This window comes from Thunnus thynnus, chromosome 19, assembly GCF_963924715.1.
Source record: "Thunnus thynnus chromosome 19, fThuThy2.1, whole genome shotgun sequence".
Lineage (NCBI taxonomy): Eukaryota > Metazoa > Chordata > Actinopteri > Scombriformes > Scombridae > Thunnus > Thunnus thynnus.
In genome coordinates, this window is record NC_089535.1 from 16,870,817 (window position 1) to 16,891,611 (window position 20,795).

At 39.2% G+C, this 20,795-nt stretch overlaps 1 protein-coding gene and 1 long non-coding RNA gene across 4 annotated transcripts in view; one reads left to right on the forward strand and one right to left on the reverse strand.

The window, feature by feature from the left end:
• The window catches only part of rai14 (retinoic acid induced 14), a 42,890-nt gene extending 25,707 nt beyond the window's left edge, over window positions 1–17,183 (forward strand). Inside the window, exons 6-21 of one of the 2 annotated variants that reach the window (XM_067575297.1) lie at window positions 1,230–1,287; window positions 1,921–1,991; window positions 5,994–6,100; window positions 6,213–6,397; window positions 6,627–6,652; window positions 7,071–7,157; window positions 7,895–7,984; window positions 9,158–9,280; window positions 9,817–9,918; window positions 10,080–10,763; window positions 10,966–11,447; window positions 12,551–12,719; window positions 12,811–12,978; window positions 13,088–13,246; window positions 13,391–13,456; window positions 15,185–17,183. In XM_067575297.1, coding sequence (XP_067431398.1) covers window positions 1,230–1,287; window positions 1,921–1,991; window positions 5,994–6,100; window positions 6,213–6,397; window positions 6,627–6,652; window positions 7,071–7,157; window positions 7,895–7,984; window positions 9,158–9,280; window positions 9,817–9,918; window positions 10,080–10,763; window positions 10,966–11,447; window positions 12,551–12,719; window positions 12,811–12,978; window positions 13,088–13,246; window positions 13,391–13,456; window positions 15,185–15,271 — 2,664 coding nt within the window. In that variant the 3' untranslated portion in view covers window positions 15,272–17,183. The remainder of the gene's footprint in view (window positions 1–1,229; window positions 1,288–1,920; window positions 1,992–5,993; window positions 6,101–6,212; window positions 6,398–6,626; window positions 6,653–7,070; window positions 7,158–7,894; window positions 7,985–9,157; window positions 9,281–9,816; window positions 9,919–10,079; window positions 10,764–10,965; window positions 11,448–12,550; window positions 12,720–12,810; window positions 12,979–13,087; window positions 13,247–13,390; window positions 13,457–15,184) is intronic. The other variant, XM_067575298.1, reaches the window with a different exon arrangement.
• LOC137171339 (uncharacterized) lies at window positions 8,971–12,873 on the reverse strand. 2 transcript variants are annotated; one of them, XR_010924745.1, is made up of 4 exons: window positions 12,784–12,873; window positions 10,073–10,227; window positions 9,885–9,984; window positions 8,971–9,263 (listed from the first exon to the last, which is right to left on the reverse strand). It is a non-coding gene; the product is annotated as an uncharacterized lncRNA (long non-coding RNA). The 2 variants fall into 2 exon arrangements; XR_010924746.1 differs by lacking the exon at window positions 9,885–9,984.
• Window positions 17,184–20,795: the final 3,612 nt, after the last annotated feature.

Genomic DNA, 20,795 nt, shown 5'->3' on the forward strand with positions numbered 1-20,795 from the left:
CAATGGCTGTGCAGTATTTCAGGTTCAGTGAAATGTTTTCAAGATGTGTAACACAACAAGAATCACAAGAAATATGGAATAAAGAATGTTTTAATGGCAGAAGTTGTAGTCGCCCAGCAGGACATCTTCTTGGATGCATTAGTTGGTGTAGCAGAAGAGGAATGTGTGAAAGCAGGAGCATGAACTGTATGAAACCCACAGTCTGAATAGTCTCACTATTCTGTGAAGATGCCTGAAAATAGACAGTTTCACTGCTTCATTTCCTCACTCTGCCAATTGTGTGTATGCACGCAGATCAGCAGATCTCAATACACACACACACACACACACACACACACACACAAACACACACACACAGCCTTCTCCGATCTGCTGACCAAACTATCCCATGACAGTCTGCAGCATCTCAGCAACACACACCTGCCTGGTCAAACATACATGCAAGTCTACTGGTGGACATAGAAAAATATGCTTTAAATACCTTTTTGCCTCAGTCCCCCAAACTGCTGTGTGAAGTTCTGACAAACCTACTGTATGTAATAACTCTTTACAAGACATCAAGTTGTACCAAAGTATTCCACTTTGTTGCCTGAATTTTGTTAGTGACTAACTATTAGCTTATTGTTTTCCATTAGCAACAATTGTTGCAAAAATTGTAGCAGTTCACCAATACTTGCAAACTATGGGGAGCAAAGTATAAAAAACATGTAAATGCAAAAATATATTATTTGCTGCAAATCATGTGTACACTTCCGGTGTTATCTAATATCAGATAAACATGTTATCTATGTAAAGCACCAGTGATTAACAGATTTTGGTGTCAGTTCCTCAGAAAATAATCTACTTTCTGTATATTTTTCAGTGGAAATAGAAATGGCGTAAGCAGCAGACAAACTAGATAATTAGATACTCTGCACCAGAATTTTATCTTATTTTTATATTTTACGAGACAGTTAGAGTTTTATATAGAATTATTTGCCATTTTGGGACACCGTTAGACACCTTCTCTGGGAAGTTTTAAAAGTCATGCAGGGAAACTGCAGGTTGATGCAGAGTGGGGACTAAATGCAATGTCTGCAGATCATCACAAAACAATCATTGAAAAGTACTGCATGTCACAGAATGCTGAAACGAAAGTGCAGGAGTATTTAGAAGCTTCACTTTCATAATCATTTATAATTTGTGTAACATTGATTTGCACATCTGATATTTTTCTGTTTCCCCTCCAGGGTAAATGTCCTGTCGATGCTGTAGACAGCTCAGGAAAGACTGCTCTGCATCACGCTGGTGAGTGTTTTCAGTATCCTGAGAGCTAATTTTACAAAAGTGCTTTTATTGAAGATTAGCCTGCTTAGACGAGACATGGGAAAATATGTTGTGAGATCGAGTTTAAGCTGTAATATTATTTGGATGAAATCATCTACCATATTTGGAATTAAGTGATTAAATGTGATTTCAGTGCAGTTCATTTCAACTAAAAGTTCCCATAGTTCTCTTGCAGGTTTTCATTTAAATCAAATACTACAGTACACAGTGCTGTACATCTAACTTCCTCTCAGTGTCGAGAAGATCGCTGCTACTTTGTTGAAAAGTTTTATTTTTAGAGACAGTATCTGCCTACATTAGGCAAGACAGATCTCTTCTTAGCGTTTCAGTTTGTTCTACTACGCTGATATTATTTGACAGGGCTGTTTAGGTAAAAAAAAAAAAAAAAAAAAGAAGGAAAGTATTTTAAATCTTGCACAAGTGGTGACGATGGTTTTCCAATGTCTTGTTTGCCTGCCTGTGTTATAGTTTTGTCAATGAAAAGGAGAAGAAAGTCCAACACAAAGCCTCATTTCAAATAATTGTGCTTCAATCTCTGGACACCTGACTGCTTTGTTTTTATTCATTCTGACTTTTGTTTTATTTTCTCCTCAGCTGCCAGTGGGAAGATCCAGACCATCCAACTGCTATGTGAACTCAAAAGTCCTGTCAACCTGAAAGATGCAGTATGTACTTTCTCATAACTTCCACTGTTTCTTCCCCAGACGTATTTTTCCTGGCAGGATAGAAGGGTTTCTGAAACAGAATATACACCACAAAAATGCACTTTCATTCATTCAATTTAGTCTCAATCATATCACTGTTCCACTGTGAGGAATTTGTTCAGGGAACATTAATCATTACTCATACGCTTTGGATTTTCTTTAGGATTTACCTGTCTATTGACCCAATGTTTACAACCCGTATGCTGTCAAATATTATTTACCTAATTTTAGATTTGTCTGCATCCCTTTATGTGATATTTAATTTTGTGAAGACAGCAGAAAACTAATTAACTGCTGATGCAGATGTCTCTCACAGCTGTAGAGCAACTATATGAAGGATCCCATTAACTGACATTTCCTCTCATTTGTCCTACTCCGTTTTAAGATTGATTAATATTGTTCAGTGTGTGTGTGTGTATGTATGTGTGTGTGGGTCAGCGTACTGTGGGAACTCCGCTCTGAAGCCGCAGACATGTGGTCTCCATTGCAGTGATGCTCCATGCCTGTGGTTTTTTTACCCAACTGGGGTGTGTTAGCATGATATTTCGTGTGTGTGTAATAGAGAAGAGAATGTGGTGCCTGTTTATTTCCCTTTTTATTATCACACCGTGGTCTCTCAGCCCTACATGTAAAGACATTTTGTTATTTCTAATTAAAATTTACTGCAGCCTCATACTTATTTAAGCTTGGGACAAGTTGTATGTTGTGGCTTTTGAAACTGGTGCGTGCTACCACTTTGCACCACTAGCTGTAAGGATTGTAAAGCTAAAGTATAGGGTTTCACATTTCACACTCACTTATACATCTCAAGTTTGACACGTGAGACGACAAACTCATCCCATACCGGAGTCTGTCATCTCGTCACAGATGAAAGACAACAGTGTAGTACTGTAGTCTGTTGACTTGAAGACGGTATGTGTGACGTCACTTCCATTGAACAGCATTCATGTTTCCAGCTGCAATCATCTGCAAATGTGTATGAGTGAGACGTTAGCAGCTCTGTCTGCTGTTAGTGAATGCATAGACAGCGAACCACAAAATCATCTGGAACATATTGCTGTTTTTGCCGTGTTTTCTACGCTGAGCAGAACATGCCAGCTTGTTAGCTTCAGGCATATATCATGGCTATGACATATATCTGTACCTGATCTATATTTGACTTAAGTAAACACACAGCAAGATACTGAAGGAAAGAGAGGAACACCTGCCAGCTTACATATGTCGGACAAAGAATGTTTATAGAAAATCAAGTAAATGTAAACTTAAGTTCTTCTCAGAGACAGGGGTTATATAGAGTATAAAAGCTTCCTTTGTTTTCAGTTGGAAATAAACATTTCTCAACAAGCTCAGTCTTGACACAACTCACAGACGGGGCATGGTAATTCTTTGGCGTCCATGCGTTTGGTTTGAGTGGGTCGAAAAGTCTTTGAATACATCAAAAGGCTAAATCTGGAATAAAGATGATCCTACTTTCTTCAACCTAGAACAGGGAGTCATGCATACTATAGTCACAGTATTTCAGTATATTTCAACAGAATGAAAAAAGCCTAAAAAATACAATCTAAATGGCTGAAACGAAGATATTATGTGAACCTGTAGGATACAGTGAAAAAGTCCTCCGAGCTCAGAAGTTCACATCATATAGCACTTAATGAACATCTCAATAAATGTTCGGCTCTTTAATTGTTGGTTTCATTGGTTTATTTATATTAAATGTAGTTTGCTATAAGTAATGCAATGTGCTGTGCTTTGAGGAATAGATGTAGTTTAATTAAGCAGTATGGTAATAGTTTAACAAGCATGAGTCAGGTTGAGGGTTGTCAGTGGACGTTAACATAGCAGGAAGTAGCTTGGTGAATTCTAGCTTCCCAACCTAAATGAATGGGGTTGCGAGAGAGAATAAAAGACAAGAAAAAAAATATACACAAAATTGAATGTTTTACAGACTATGCTTTTTCCAGTCTTTTTACCTCTTCAGGCCTCTAAATGAAACAATCTGATCACTCTTTGTTTCAATAGTTCATGTACATATCCAACATGAGATGACGAGTTCACAAGTAGACATTGCCTATTTTTAGGGGGTTGCTTGGTAAAAATGTTGGGTTTAAAGTATCCCTCACCCTCCTCCTCCATCACCATCACATACTGTACTGTGATGAAGAACCACTACACTTGTTTGAGCACAATGTTAAATCATTTCTCCTGTAAGAGGTGGGATGAAAAAATGCCCTTTCTAAAGTGGTCTGTCACATGTCCTGTTATCCACGTGCACAGACCTGCATGTGTATCTAACATCAAGTAGCAACCACCACAGCTGACAGTTACCGAGAAATGTTTGTCAGATCACTCTTCTTGACATAGAGCTTCAAAGATTAGTCGATTAATTGATCAGTCGATTGACTTTCTATGTCAGAAAGCTGACTATCTTTGGGTTTTGGACTATTGGTCAGGACAAAACACTATTTCCCAAAACCCAAGATGCAACCTAAGATGTGTTTATTGAATTTTTTCACCATTTTCTAACACTTTATAGATCAAACAACTAATAAAATAATGGTTAGTTGCAGCCCTAACCTGACAGTTTCATTGTCATCCAACTTCAACATGTAAAAACAACAGTAGGTTATATATTCACTTTCAGTATATGTGGTAGTTTGACAACGAAGACATACAGAATTTAGTTTTAAGATTCAGTGTATCTAATAGATACTGGATCCAAAAGACAACCTTAAAATACAAATTATAAATACAAAGTTTCTCTTAAATGTTAGGGTTTGAAGACAGTTTCAGCTCAGTGTGTTCAGGATGCAGTTTTGATCATTATTGCTCCATAAAGAGTGTATTAAGCTTTAAACAGGAGCATGTTTGTAAGTGTGTTTGTCTCGATTGGGAGTTGCTGCTTGCTTGCCCCACTTCACTTTAGCTCTGCCCAGACTTTACCCTGTTGCCCAAATTTGGGAAATCTAGCTTTAGACTATCGACAGGATAGTAAACTTCAAGGAACATGTGTAAACAGCCAAGTATTAATACACACCTGTGTACATCTACACACACACACTGAATCTATTACTCTGAGAAGAACAAAATGATTTCTGCTTTTTAGATTCCAGAGAAGAAAGTGTTCAGTAGAAACAGACGGAGCAGAGCAGACGCAGGGCTGTTAAAGTCTTTAGCAGAGCTCAGAGGAACCCACAAACATAGTTTTGTACTCTGCGGTGTGTGGAAGCAGCAGCCTTGTAATATAAAACACAAAGCTGTGCTGACACACTTTACTGTTTCTTGACATTCTTTTGCTTTTTCCATTTGGATGTGACTTCTGATTTCCTCTTGTTTCACTTTTAACAATACACATGACCCACTGTGTGGAAATGTTTAGTTTAATACTGATTTCTGTATCTATTGTTTCTGTTTCATGCTTAATCACAAGTTACTTAGAAACATATTTCCTAATATTGTCTTGGTGAATATGACGTTTTTGTCCTGAACTCCAGCTCCTCCCAGACTCTACACCGCCCTCAACAATCTCGACCAATCAAATGTTTAGGTTGGATTTAGGTCATAGATGGTTAAGGTTAAGTTAAGGGTCATGCTTGGGGGTTAGGATCTGCCAATCCTGGTGAAAAATATGTATACACTGTGTTGCAGTTGACCAACGCAGGGCAGTAAACTCCAGAGAGCCCATTCATTTAGAACTGGAATATATCATTTCAGGGATTTTCCCTTCTCATCCTGAAACACATGCCGCTTTTGAAAGCGGAACAACTTTGGCTTTCCCATTTGTCTGCTCAGAAATTCATTTCGGAGACATTCAGTCTCTTTTTCACGTGGATCTGAGATTTCTCTCACCACACAGAGACTGACCATGCTCCGTGTCTAGACCCACGTCCTGATGTCACAAGAGATAAGTTATGTACTATGTATATATGTATGTAATGTTAATAACTGTCTTTGTTTGTCCCAAAGGACGGACTCACCCCCTTGCTGTTGTCAGCCAAACACGGTCATGCTGAAGTGTGCAGCACTTTGCTGGACTGCGGTGCTGAAATCAACACCTCTGACAACAGTGGCAGGTACAGAAAACATAGATTTTTGTGACAGAAATGATGTTCATGGATGATGGATAAATGTTGGATTGATGATCAGTATTCATACTATTTGTATTTGGTTGCTTGTGTGTTGCAGGACAGCCTTGATGCTCGCCACTGAGTCCAACGCCGCTTCTGTGGTTGAAGTCTTGGCTCAGCGTGGAGCAGATCTGTCAGCTGTAGATTCACAAGGCCACGATGTCCTACATTACGCCAAACTGTCCGGCAACTCTGAGGTCAAAACTGCTCTCATTGCTGCTCTGAACAGACAGCAGGTCCCAGGTGAGAGTTATGCGACAAGACACACACAATATGGCAAGTGGTGAGAGGTGAGAGTTGGTGTGTACAGTTGTCAACTTTTTAACACACACAGAAATGCCACTTTTGTGTGAAAGGGATTCATGCTGCTCTAGTTTCAACACAGTCAATACTGCCATCTGTTGGCGTTTTCCTGTAATTTGTGTTAGCATTTGTTTTTAAAAAGATGTTTTTTTTTGGTCTCATTTTACAGATGCCAAGTCTCCTAGAAGTCCTTTGGTAAGAAATGAGTCATTTCCTCTTCTACTTTTCTGTCTGTCTCAGACTGTTGATCAAAGTTACTAAAACAGCTGAAATCATGACAGAATCAATTATTAATAACAGAGAAAGAGTCTAAATGTGTTTTCAGTACTGTGATTCATAGTGAATAGCAGCTAAAATTATGAACAAAAGACATTTGTCTAAGTTCTCTTGTGTAGCTGCACCTCATGTAGAGTAGTTCAGTATCAGCTTCTGTAATGTATCAGTATATTTCTCAGCTTGGAAAAAAAAATCTTTTAGTTGCTTTCTGTTTTGGAAAACAAAACTCAAGTCCAAGCACTCATTGATTGACTCTCCTTTTACTAACCAGCACTGAATCCCACTTTTCGTTTTTCTTTCTTTTCTTCTCTGTTTCTTTTGCTGACCCTCCCCTCAGCATGATCAAGTAGCTAAACTAAGTGATGAACGGATCACAACTCCCAAAAAACGAAAAGCACCTCCACCTCCTATTAGCCCACTGCAGGTAAATGCATGTCTCTCTGTGTATCTGTCTGCCACTCTTTGTATTAATGCATGTCTGTTATATTCATAAAATTAGTCTGACAGTCTGAGTATTTGTCTGTTACACATTATGTATTAAACAAACAGTTTTTTGATTACTACATAATTCCATATGTTTCATTTCATAGTTGTGTTGTCTTCAGTATTGTTTTACAATGTAGAAAATAGTAGAAATAAAGAAAAACCTTTGAATGAGTTGGTGAGTCCCAAATGTTTGACTGGTACTGTCACAGTACATCTCTGACTAAAAGTGTTTCATTCATGTAGTATGTTCATTTAATACACGTACTAATCTGTATTTTATTTTCCAGTTTATGATTTTAAAAATGTACTTTATACAATTATCTAGAGCAGTAATATCTTGACAGGACACATTTTGAAACAGGGGTTTTTTTTTTGCTCTTCCTCTTTAAACCGTGCTTCTGTACAAACTGAATATAAACATAATGAACTCATTGTTCTCACCATGGCTAACAAACTATTTTACTATTAAAGCAGCTGAATAACTGTGGGCCCTGTTTCATCAAGCATCTTAAGGCTAAGATGATCTTTGACTCATTGTCTTAAAATGGAACTAAGATCATTTTAGCCATAGGATGTGTTTGGGAAATGGGGCCCTGTGATTTTTTTTTTCCCAACCAGATCACAGCAAGGCTTTATGAGAAAAACTAATACAACTTTAACTTTGTCCTTCTTCAGAGCTCCGGACCCTCCTCTCCTTCATTCGTTACCTCCACTGGGACCCCTGTGTCCAACAAAAATGACACTCCCAAGAGATTCAACTACAAGGTAATATACCAATATAACAGACAACATGATATATATTGGAAGAAAAAGCAGGAGTACTTTGGGACGACTGATATGCAGCACAGACTTTAGTTCATATCCTGATGTTTCTGCAACAATGAGCCTTCAAAGAGTTTTAGTTATTACTCCTGAGACACACAGATGTACAAAACTATCGCAGCAAAATCCACAAGTTAAATAAATATAAAATTATTTACATGTACATGCACCAAATCTTCAATAAGAACCAAACTTCAACCATGTCTTAGTGTTAAAACCGTACATGCTGGTATTTATTTACCTGATGGTGTGATTTCACCTTCTATATAAAAAGAGGTTTAAAAGAGTAATGAAAAGGTAAAAATAAAATATTAAGTATCATACATTTATAAGTAGTTCACATAGGGCTGGGCAATGTGGATTTTTTTTTTTTTTATCACAATAACTTTTTTCATATCAAACGATATCAATATATATCACAATATGAATCAATTTAATATTTATGAACCTCAAAGTTCCCTTAAACTTAAAATTCCTTTAAGATTTCCCTTCAGCAGATTCAGAATGTGAAAAATAACCAAGAACTGTGTGGGCTGCAGGCAGAAAATTAATTTTAATAAATAGATCTTGCCAATGTAAACTCTTTGTTGTACAACAGCCTTCAAGCATTACAGGGGACTAAAAAGTACACTTACACAAACTAGGTTTCCAAAAGTGCAAAGTCAGAAAACACCCTCAGCTTTTCTTTCAGCTTTCAAGTTTTACAGATCTACAAAATAAATAAAAATCTACATAGACTGTGTCATCTGCGCAAAAAGAGTACTATGTATAATAAACTGACCAAACGGACAACTAACATCTGAAATATTATCAGTCCAGCAGCCGTCCCACACTCACATGTTCAAGTCAACACAACATGATGGTTATTTTATTCATAGTTAAACAAGTTGACTTGCCAGGCAGCATCATAAGCATGGGTGAAAACAGTACATGAATGACACTGCTGGATAACAGTTTTGTATATAATCATCCTTATCATACAGTAGCACGTCTTTACCAGTCAGCAAAATTCTTGCCTTTCCCGTTTTTCTTTATCTTCCTTGTCTTATCCATCTTTTGCTCCACTTTCCCACCATCCCCCACTCCTCTCTCTCCTCCCCCTTTCTTATTTCGAAGGAGGATGAAGTTAGAGAGGAGGTCGAGAAGCTACACGAGGAAAGAAACATGTTGCTGGAGACAATTGAAGACTTGAAGCAGACAGTGGAGCAGACGGTGACGGGTCCTGAAATGGATACAAAGGTGATTAACAGCTGAGCAAAGCTATAGTGAAGTATTTACATTTTAAAACAGATATGACAAGATCAGATGACTTGGTCTAAGAAAATGACGTCAGACTAGTTTGAAAAGTAGAGCACATGCATTGACTATACTGATGTATAAATATATTGTAACATTTTGTAAATGAATCATCTACCCAAGTAACTAAGTGTTTCCTAATTGGCTGAAATGTATTTTAAAAACTTTTGAGTTAGATATTACTGAACTTTTTTACATGATGGCTATTTTTATTCACTTTAACCTTTTTTTCTGTGTTCACTAAAAATCTTTCTGGTCATTAAAATCTTTTCTAAGCTGTGTGCAATATTCTGACACCAGACATCTGTGTGCTGCTGAACTTTTTCACCTTCAGCATTCTTGAAGGAGGTCTAACCTCAGCTTAAGACATGTCACAGCTCGTTTTGTTTTTCAGTAGGTAGCTAGTGGTCCCTAACGTTGCTTTCATGTCTCTCTGTGTGCCTCTGCATGTGAATGTATGTGTATGTATGTGTTGACAGGTCGAGCACAGTTTAACTGCATCTGCGGCTCTTGTCTCTGCTCTGCAAGCCAAGATCACTGCACTTACTTTGGAAAACCAGCAACTTGTGGGCAAACTCAAGGTAAGTAACTCTTCATTCATTCATTGTTGCTCCAGTTAAACTATAAACAAGAGACAAAAACTCCACCTACAGCAAAAAAAGACCTGAATCTTCAAAATTTCACTGATAAAAGTGACATCAGCAGTACTTTGTTACTGAGGATTGTAATTTTCACCTCACAGAAACAGCCGTCCCTCCAAGGAAGCGAGGACCTAAAGGATACCAGTCGTCCGAACAGCATGACCTCCAACTCCTCCTTCCACTCCACCCAGGACGAGTTTGATTCATCGCCACCACCTCCCTCCTCCACTACCGGTTCAGGAGGTGTTTCTATCAGACAGGAAGACACAGTTGAGGAGGAAGAGAGTGAAGGAGGAAGCAAGGAGGAGATCAGATTGTTGAGACAAGCCCTCGAGAGCGTTCAGATGAAACTGCTAGAAACCAGAAAAGAAAACCGCTCGCTTCAGGCTCAGCTGAAACCTGAGAGAGGCAGAGAAAGAGAGGAGGATGAGAGCGTGAGGGAGAAAGGAAGAGAGGAAGAGCTGATGGAGAGTCTAGCAGAGCTTCAGGCAAAGCTGACAGACACCCAGGAGAGATACCACCAAGCTGTGGAGGAGGTGGAGGAGCTGAGAGTGCAGATGGGAAGGGGAGGCGGTGACCTGATGGAACATGAAGTAAAACAGCTGAAGGCCCAGCTCGTCCAATCGGGATGTGAGCAGGAGAAAGCGGCTCAACGAATCAGACAGCTGGAGGAGGCGCTGAGGAGGGCGGAGGAGGAACGACAGAGCGTAAAGGAGAAAGAACAGAAGACGGCGCAGATTGAGGAGCTGTACAAGGAGGCGCAGGAGGAGATTAGGATGCTGCAGGTAAACATTGGCTTCTTCTTCTCTCTGAGTTTCCGTATAACTGAATGTGTTGAAAAGCACAGATAAGATAGATTTAACATTTTCTCCATATTCATCAAATATCTTGTCAATTTTTCTATGCATTTAGTTCGCTTTGTCTTTCATCCAATGACATATTTCCTACTTTTTCACTGTCATTCATTCATGTTTCCTTTCTGTTTAGGAGGCTCTGAGGGGCACTGTGCCTGTGGAAGCTGCAGCCAAAGACTTTGAAGAAATGAAGGCTGGGCTCAATGAGGAAATTGCGGGGCTGCACCGCCGCTTGCGAGAACTCTCACACTCCTATAGTGAAACCAAGAGTCAGCTAAGTGCCGCACAGAAACAGCTGGCGGAAGCCCGAGCTGAGAGCAGCGCAGCATCATCTCCCTCCTCAGAACAACAACAAGCCCAGGTGCTAAAAGGCCAGGTGGAAGAGCTGCAGACGTTGCTAGCTGACACGGAGAAGAAGTACTCGGCCGCTCAGGAGGAGATTTCACAGCTGAGGCAGGAGGCTGAAGCTCAGGCACAGAGCTCTGTGGCCCTCGCAGACCACACACAGGTGATGTCGTCTTTAGGAAATGCCATCAAAGAGTTGGAAAGCCAGTCAGAAGCCCTGAAAGAGCAGCTACAACAGAAGACCTTGCAAGTGGATGCTCTGCAAAAAAGGTGAGGAAGGAAACCCGACAACAGAAACCTGCCAAATATGATGTCATATGTGGTTGATGAAAAAGCCTCTTTTTCTGCCTTTACAGGTGGATGCTGGGGTGGAGATGGGGCTTATAAAATGGTTTTAGGAGCAATGAGAAATCCAGTGAATGGATGTAACTAATTCATTTTATGTTACTGTACTTGATTCTCCTACATTACTGAGCCAAATATTGTTCTTTGTACTCTTACAGATTAAGATTTTACTCACAAAATGTAAATTAATCTTGTAAAATATGATACATTGCTATAGGTTAAGGAAAGGGGTTCACAAATTTTCAAGCCTCTGTCTGGATAATGAGCACTTTTAGCTTTAAATAAGCTTTGAACGCAGTATTTTTACTATTAATGGAGTATTTTTTCATCGCTAATTTTCTACTTTACTTGATTAAAGGAGCTGAATCTTCTTCCACCTTCTTCTGCCACCAGTATGTGGGAAAGGTCGTGTGTGACAAAAAATCATTTTCATTTTTCAGTCTTAAGCTGATGTTATTCTCTCTGAGTACACAAGGCTCCACTAGGGTCCACATGATGTAAATTTCATCATCAGTGGGTGTACACATAGGCCCTCTGCAGACATCTTCGTACCTCCAGTTTGTTGTGACCTACTGTGCATGTGTGGAACGCGTCCTCCAAGTGGACTCTTGAAAGTAGTATAAACAGAACTACTACGTGTCCGCAGCTGTCCGTGTATGCGTCTGCTTGGGACTATATTCAGGGCTTTAGTCAGATCCTCTCTTTTTAAGGACATGAATGTGTAGGTCTACTGTGTGATTGTGCCTCTGAAAAACTAGATTCTATGCAAGAAGGTTTTTGGTTATTTTAAAAAATATATGTTAGTGAGCAGAAACTATAGGCTACGCAGTAAAGATGTATAATCACCTTGTTACAATCCGGTGTGTGTGTGTGTGTGTTTCTGCTACTGTAGTGATGGGCTGATCAAGTTGACCATGTATCAGAACTTACAGGTCAAGAGTCAAACTACTTTGCCAGTTTTAATAGATCTCTTATCTGCCAGAATGTACTAGTTGTTAATGTGTCACCATGTGGTTCTTCACCAAAAGGCTGACAGCGGAGAAAGACGTCACCCCAGATGATTCGGTCCCCCTTCTGGAGCATAAGACCATGCGAGAGCAACTGGAGGGCGAGGTGAACCACCTGACACAGCTCCTCCAGGGGGCCCTCAGGAAGCAAGACGAGATGGCTCTGGAGGCTGCTGATGCTTGGCAGAAGGTGAGAAGAAAGAGGAGGAGGAAAAACAACTTTCCAATCTTGACTATTAATTCTCAATACTTACATAACCACGATCTTATTCAACCATCAGGCTCGTGAAAATCGGGCAGAGCGGGAAGCCCTGCAGGAACTGGTGATGTCAAGGGAGAAGGAGAACCAGACGCTGACCTCCAGGCTGGCTGAGTCCCAGGATGCCGTCTGTCAGCTCAAACAGCTGGTGGAGAATCACGTTGCCTCGGAGAGAGAAAAGAACAAGAGGGTTGGTCACTTTTGTCTCTCAGACTGTTGTTTCCACTATTAAACTTGGAAAAAATCTCTTTAAAGTTCATTGTTTCATTCACCAGATGTTTTATGTTTTTCCTTCTCAGATAGATGATTTGTCACGGGAGGTCGGGAAGCTGAAGGACGCCTTAAACAGCCTATCACAGCTCTCCTACACCGCCGGCTCCCCCTCCAAGAGGCAGCAGCAAAACCAGCAGCTGGAGACGCTGCAGCAACAAATCAAACAGCTGCAGTACCAACTAGCTGTAAGATTTATTTAATCGATTTTTAAATACTGACTGAAACACAAGTGTCAGTCGAATTCTTAAAAATACATTTTTGATGCACAGACACTTCTTTTGATATACTGTGGTTTCTAAAGTTTGCATTTACCTGATGCTTTTTTCTAGGAGTCAAAGAAGCAGCACCATGAGATTGTGTCAGTCTACAGGATGCACCTCCTCTATGCTGTCCAGGTACATGCATCCACTATTTTTTTCACCTTAAATTTTACAGGAATGGTTCACCCAAATTATGAAAAAACATATTTTAACAGTAGTTAGATAGTTTTGGTTTTATTTGCTTACGTTTGGAAATGTCCATCTCAAATTTCTACCTCCACCCCACTGCAACAGATGTGAAGGGAGTTGCATTTGAGGCGTTCACAGGACTGAAAAATGACATTTAAAAAAATTCTACAGCATATGAGATCATTTCTTTGGTAGAAAGTAGTTCCACTGAAACCTGTTTACAATGAGGTCTGTTAATTGTTGAGTTATGGGGGCACTGTTGTGTCTGTAAACATATGTCACTGTCCAATTTTGTGTAAAAGTGTAATTTAGAAACAAAAAACAATTCTGTTCTCTATTGTATTGGGGTGGTGTCAGAAGTGAGAAGGGTCCAATGCAGACCTCAAGTCAAGGGTCTCCAGGTCTGCGAGCCAATGGGAAGAGAGTAGGGTCCCCTTACGTGAGGTGTGTCGCTTACTTTTCTGTCACAAAAGTATATGAGCAAATAGACTATTTATTTTATGGTTAATTTAAGTCCTTTTCGCTCAAAATGAGGAGTTAAAAAAAACAACAAAAAAAAACATGAAACTTTGAAATAAAAACCAAAGAAAGTCACACAGACTGAAGATTTCTGGTATTACTGAGCAGATATAAATGTGTTTTCAGTCTTTTTATAAAAATGTTTGTAGCCAACATTAGCATTAGCAAGGTGCGGAAAAATATAGAGTAGATCTAACTTTATGCTAACATTAAACAGTCTAATATACTGTTAAAATGTGCTTGTAGTAGATGGTGATTTTGTGTTAATGTACTAACATCACCATTGCATTTTTATACTGAGTGAGAAGGACACAACAACATAATGAATATTTAGCTTCTTTTTTTAAAAAATTTATGACAAAAACATTACGATAACTGTCTTGAGCACTAATTTCTATAAACAGATATCTGCATATGAATGCAGAATCTGTAGGCAATGGGACAAGATTTTGGTACCGGAAGCGTTCTGGTTTCTGTTTGTAGTCAGAGTAGTATTGACCAATCCCGTTTGAGCAGTCTTTCATTGCATACAGGTGAACAGTATGTGTGTAGAGCAAAAGAGGCGCAACGCATTGGCCGAAATGCAATCTTGGAACCCATCGACTATCGTCTGACAACGATTTAGCTTTTTAAAAAAAATTATCTACATTCATATGAATATAACTGTTTATAGAGATTAGCCGAAATGTCATCTGGACCATCTCAAGTTGCAAATCGGACTGTAAATAAAGACCGGCGCACAGAAGAGGAAGTCTTGGCCTGGATATCCCATATCCAGATATCCACGGGCTACACTGGAAGCCCCGAAATGTTGCTGCCAGAGGCCAAATCGTCACCAGACAGATAGCCGATGGGTTTTTAGATTGCTTGAGCACAGAAATGTGACCATTTGCAAATCTAGCAATATAAAACTTAATAAAAAGAAACCCTACTGGAAGTGATGCACCTCAGGTTTGCGAGCCCCCTTACATAAGATGGACATGTCCAAACCTGGTCAAATCAACCCAAAAGTATAAGTGTGGGAAGATATGGCAAAGATATTTGAGTGATCTGACCCTTTAAATCACAGGGTAATGTAAGTTCTGTGTACAGTAGTAGGATATATGTGTTTAATATTTTTATTTAAATTTACTGAACCTGTGCTGTGTGCTTCAGGGTCAGATGGACGAGGATGTTCAGAAAGCCTTGAAGCAGATCTTGATGATGTGTAAGATGCCAAGTCAAGCCAAGGAGGCCTGCTGAGACTCGCCGGGCCTGGTTTCCCAAAATGAAATGAACTGCTGGCATCACATCACTTCCTCTCGTCTGAATTCACACATTCTTGTGCCGATTACAAGCAGGGCCGACACTTGGTGCCTCTGGATAAACCTTGAGTCTTTGTAAACAAGGTTTACATTCATGTTCTTTGCCTTTGCTAAAGTCATTTTGACCCATTAAGATCTAAAAAGGTCATCGATGTTTTTGGGAAACCTCAGCCCAGCACACAGATACTGTCCATCAGCCAGTCAGTTGAATGGTCATCTTCTGCCAAACGTATAATCTCAGTATGTGCACGTTAACACTACACTGTAAATGTGCAGTAACCTTAAATCACATGCTGTTGCACATGTGTGATAATGCAAACTTGATGTGTGTATGCACTAATCAGTCCAATGAAAACAGTGAGTTTGACGTGGTTTGTTTCTGTTACAACGTGTGTTTAGAGACATGAAAGCCTCAGTGGGCGCTGCTGTTAATAGTATCTATTTTCATGATACAACAGTGTTAGTTTTATTTTACTTGGTGTCTAAATGTTTAACGCTTGTCCACATTTTCCTGATACAATCTAAATTATTTGTGCCCTCATAGTGATGCATGTGACTTTGTTCAACGTCAGCCCAAAAAATCACATAGAAAAGTTTTTTGGCCGCACTTCTATGAAGAAAAAGCATGATACTGTTTGTATTGCTATTTTTCTATTAGTACAAAAAAAATCTACAATTTTACTGAATTGTATTATAGTACAATGTCATGTTTTCTAAGTTACTGTACTTTAATGAAGAGGTTTGATAGCTGTATTTTTGATGGCCTTGTTTTGTGTCTGTGTGAGTTTTTTTTTATTGAATGAGATGCTTTTTCCTCGTGTATAACAACACACTATTTGTTCTAGTGACACCTTAAATTGTTTAGTTTATTTTCCTGTTATTATCCATATTTACTTTTGTCTATAAGGGGTTGAATAGCATTGATTTACTGTAACAAAAAGACAAAATATTTCATTTGTAACAAGTGCCCAGCAGTATGGGCTTAATGTTTTAGTCTTTTTGAGTCAGAGGATAGTTAGGAGGTAAGCTTTTTGGTTCTTACATTTCCTCTCCTCTTGTCTACTCGTATACTTTGGTCTTTTGTTCAGCAATTTCTTACTTGAAAAGCAAACAAAACCTGTTGGTAAAATGTTATGAATTTTGCATAAAACTTGTGTTTTCTGTCATGTGCCTGCATTTGTTAATCAGACTGTTTTTCATGCTCTGTAGTACTTATAACTGGGAATTACAGTCAATATCAGCACTTCTTAGTTGCTAACTTCTTTGTACCATCTTAATATATTTGCCAATTATCAGGAGTGGGTTTTCTGTCTTTTATGTTTGTGATACTCTCAGCTCCTTTCAATCTTCCTTTGCAGGTACGGTTATACACTGTACAGTGTTTGAGAATTAATTTCAAATGCATGTCTTTCAGACTTGTGAACTGTTTTAACATCACACCCCTTTGCCTTAGTACTGTGCTTAGAGCCACATGCCCTTAGATGAAACCTTTTTCTGATTATTCAGAATAAACACAACACTAATACAGTTTATATGGAGATTAATATGACTGGCTGAACCCCACACCCTTGTTTCTCACTCAGGAACTTTTTTTACTGAACATGATTTACACCTGACTGAGATTTGTTGGACCCTGAGTAGAGCCTTTGCATGTCTTCATTTTATAGGTTGCAGGATATCATAAACTTCTCTCTAGGCCTTGACTGAAATGTTTTGTACCAAGAAAGGGACGAGAAAGAAACTACTTTTCTGTTGTTTGTTTCTTTACCAACAGTTTTGTAGTGATATGTAAAATTGCTTGTTTGCCAATTGCTTTTTTGCCCACATTAATAAATTTTTAAAATACTGTATTCTCTGGTATCTGTGATTTGTGTTTCCCATTTATTGTAAATCAGAATGTGTACAAATGACCTGATTATTGCTAAATGATAATGTTACTTCAAGCTTATGACCAAATTAAACAGATCAAAAGTGAACAACCATTCCCATTTCTGATCATCTGCACACCAGAATACTTCAGGGTTTTGCCAAACCATTTCATCAAGAACTGACAAATCATCAAAGTACAAAAAAATGGGACTCATTTTCCACTCCTCCAAAATTACACAGCTCACATTGAATATGATTTAATCTGCCAACCTCAATAGCAAGAGGAAAAATACCAATTTTCAATGGTGCAACGAAAGATTTTTGGCTACTAGATAAAGGAAATAGAAAATACAAGTCATATGTCAGATGGAAATGGTAATAGATCAGTTAAATGTCCCATTTCATTAAACATTTGCTAATAAAGACAGGAGCTGTTCATTTGTTATTCAAGAGTCAATATTACATTTACTTAAAACATACTTGGGTCAAGTATTATGTGAAATGCTATAATAGGTTAAGCCTGAATAGGCAATAAATGACCACTAGATGGCAACCTTTGTCAAACTTGGACCTCATGTCTCTCCCATACAGTCCTCTCTGCTCATAAAAAGTACAAACTGGTGACAACTTAATGGAAAAAGTTGAACTATTGACTTGAGAAACATGATCTGAATCACTCACTGTGGCCTTCACGGTCACCAAATCTCAACCAAACTGAGCACACATGGGTGATTTTGAAGTGGTGTGTCAGAGACAGCGCTCTCTACCAGCATCCTCAAAACACCAAACTGAGGGAATATCTTTTGTAAGACTCCAATAGAGTTACAGACACTTGTATCTATGCCGTGGAGGATTGATGCTGTTCTGGCGGCTTGTGGTGGCCCAACACCTGTCTGAGACACTTTTGTTCCCATCTACACATACAAACACATGATATTTGTTTCTCTTCTCATTTAGCTTCCAGAATTAGAGTAAAAAATACACACTTCAGGCTTCAGTGTTTGAAATACTGAGCGTAAAAACTAAAAAAAAAAAATCATGCATTGTTTGTTTTCCTGTTAGACACACCGTCCTCCATGTCAACACTCTGTCCCCCCTCAATGTCCACTCAGCTTTGGCTCTCAGAAGTCCTGCCAGCCCAACTCTGGGTAATTTATCTGCCGTTCTGTTTCCTCTAACCGGTGGCACAACCACTTCGTTTCCTGCTCTGGCCCTGTGTTCTGCCTGCTGGGCAAACACACACATACACATATGCACGCAAGAAAGCACACACACAAGCATAAACACACACACACACACCTCTGCTTTTACACAACAACTTCCTGTCAATCTTGCTTTCCCACACGTTCTGCCCTCAGGCCTCGGGGGTTAGTGAAGAGAGATCTAGTGCTGTGATCCTAATCCAGCTAGGGCCCGCATTTGTCAAGCATCCCAGGCTGCAGTAAAATCTCAACGTCTGGAGTCTTTTGAGTGGCAGGAGGAATTCTGCTCAGCTACACTGAAACGTACAGTTTCGAGATAACTGGTGAGGATGTTCAAATATGAAACTTTTCTTTGTCGTTTCTGTGTTTGTGTTTGTTCATCTGACAAAAATCACATTCAACTTTCTGTGTTTTCCTTCGATATCCAATTTCTCTCAGTAGATCTAAAGATAGATACTGTACAACTGTTCCACACGCCACATAATCATTCTTTATCTGCTTTTTCCAAGGGTTTTTTTTGAAGTAGAACTGAAACAATTTGCAAATGAATCAATTAGACAATCAACTGAAGATTTATCAACAAACTTTTTGATGATTAATTTATTGTTTATATCATTTTGAAAGCAAAATTTCCCAAAACTCCCAGACTGGATCTACTAAAATGTTAACATTTGCTGCTTTTCTTTGTGTTATATAATAGTAAATATATTTTAAATATAATACATATAGTTTTCTGAACTATTGATGACCTTTTTGCCATTTTATGACATTTTTTTTTTAAACAAAACGAATAAGGTTTTATCTAGAAAATAATGTGCATATGTATCTATGATGAAAATAATTGTTAGTTGCTGCCCTACTTTGAAGCAATACTGGGGGTTAATGGATTTAAAATGCTAAAATATTAAATGATGAGGGGACTGAGAATTGAACCCTGAGGAGCCCCAGAGGACAGATGAGGTCAAAATGACAAAGAAAGACAGCTTATAGCGGATAATTCTGCGTAGAGAAAAAAAAGGGCTCAGAAATGAAGAGTAGAGACAGAGTTTTAGATGATGCGAAGAAGTCATAACCGAAGGTCAAAGCCCAGGAGAGGAAGACTGCAGCTGAAGGAGCCCTTTCGGGGAGGAAATGAGAAGAGTCTGTGGCCAAGAGAAAAAGCGTGGAGAAGCAAGAGTAGCAGATCAGGAGAGAGGGACAAGTGTGCATGTTGAATCACTGGAAGGATGACTAATCTGCGACTCAGAGACTCTTCTGAAGTAGCGTACAAACGTGTATCAGCTGCCAGAAGCATGAGGGGAACATGCTGAAGAGGGGAAGAGGAGGGAGGAGAGGAAGCTGCTGATGAAGAGGTCACTTTCCTGGTTAGTTTTCTTGACAACCGTAGCTCACTGGTGATTAAACATGGCGGCAATAAAAGTTGTGCAGTTTCCGCTGCCAACTCACCACTTTTAGAGCACTTTAAGTTTTACGTCCATGTCTTTGCTAACTATTTGTTTACACCGTGTATTTCCAACTAATCAGGGTCATTGTCTCTAGTAAATATTGTTGTATGACTTCTCACCAATGTGCGTCATAAGGCTGTGTGCGTGCTCTCAAGCGAGCGGGCCGGCGTTATCTGCCAGCAGCGTGTACGTATTCTCGCTGTTTCTTGCTGTTGTTTTAATGAAGTGTTTCCTTCATATTTGGGGTCGGTATGAAAAACATCTGGCCTGCGACACTTTTTTGATAACTGTGGCACAATTACAGAAATATTTATTATTACCATTTATTGTTGTGTCTGTCTTACAAGCTTGTATGACAGAGCTGACTTGTAACCAGCTGTCGTAATGTAAATCTAAAAACCTTCAAAGCTCAGGGGTTCCTCTGCCTGGTGACAACAATCGAGATATCTGGGCTGCAGCTGAACTCTGCCCTGTGACTGATCAAACTGTGGTCAGTCGTACCAACAACAAAATGTGGTATCAAAAAAGACTGAAAGAACATCACTCCACTGTGGTTCACATTTTCCACCCACCATAGGAAATACACAGATTGTCATTTGTGCATAAAAAGACGTGCACACACACACCGACACATGTGTCACAAGGCTGAATGTCTGTTGATTTTGCAGGGTTTGAAACTTTTTCTCTGGTGAAAAGGTGGATTAATCTCACATTGTGTCTGAATTTGCACACTTCCACATTTGCTACACCATGAATAATATCAACAGACGGATATTTTGGATGCCTGAGTGCGTAATATACTCAGAATCCAATACATCTGCATCCTAAGGCATTTAATAATACTCTGTGTATCTGGTCCTCTGAAAATCTTGACTGGTCTGCACAGGGACAGACCTCGACCTCATCATAGACCTTTGGGGTGAAATGGACCGCCAAATGCGAGCAA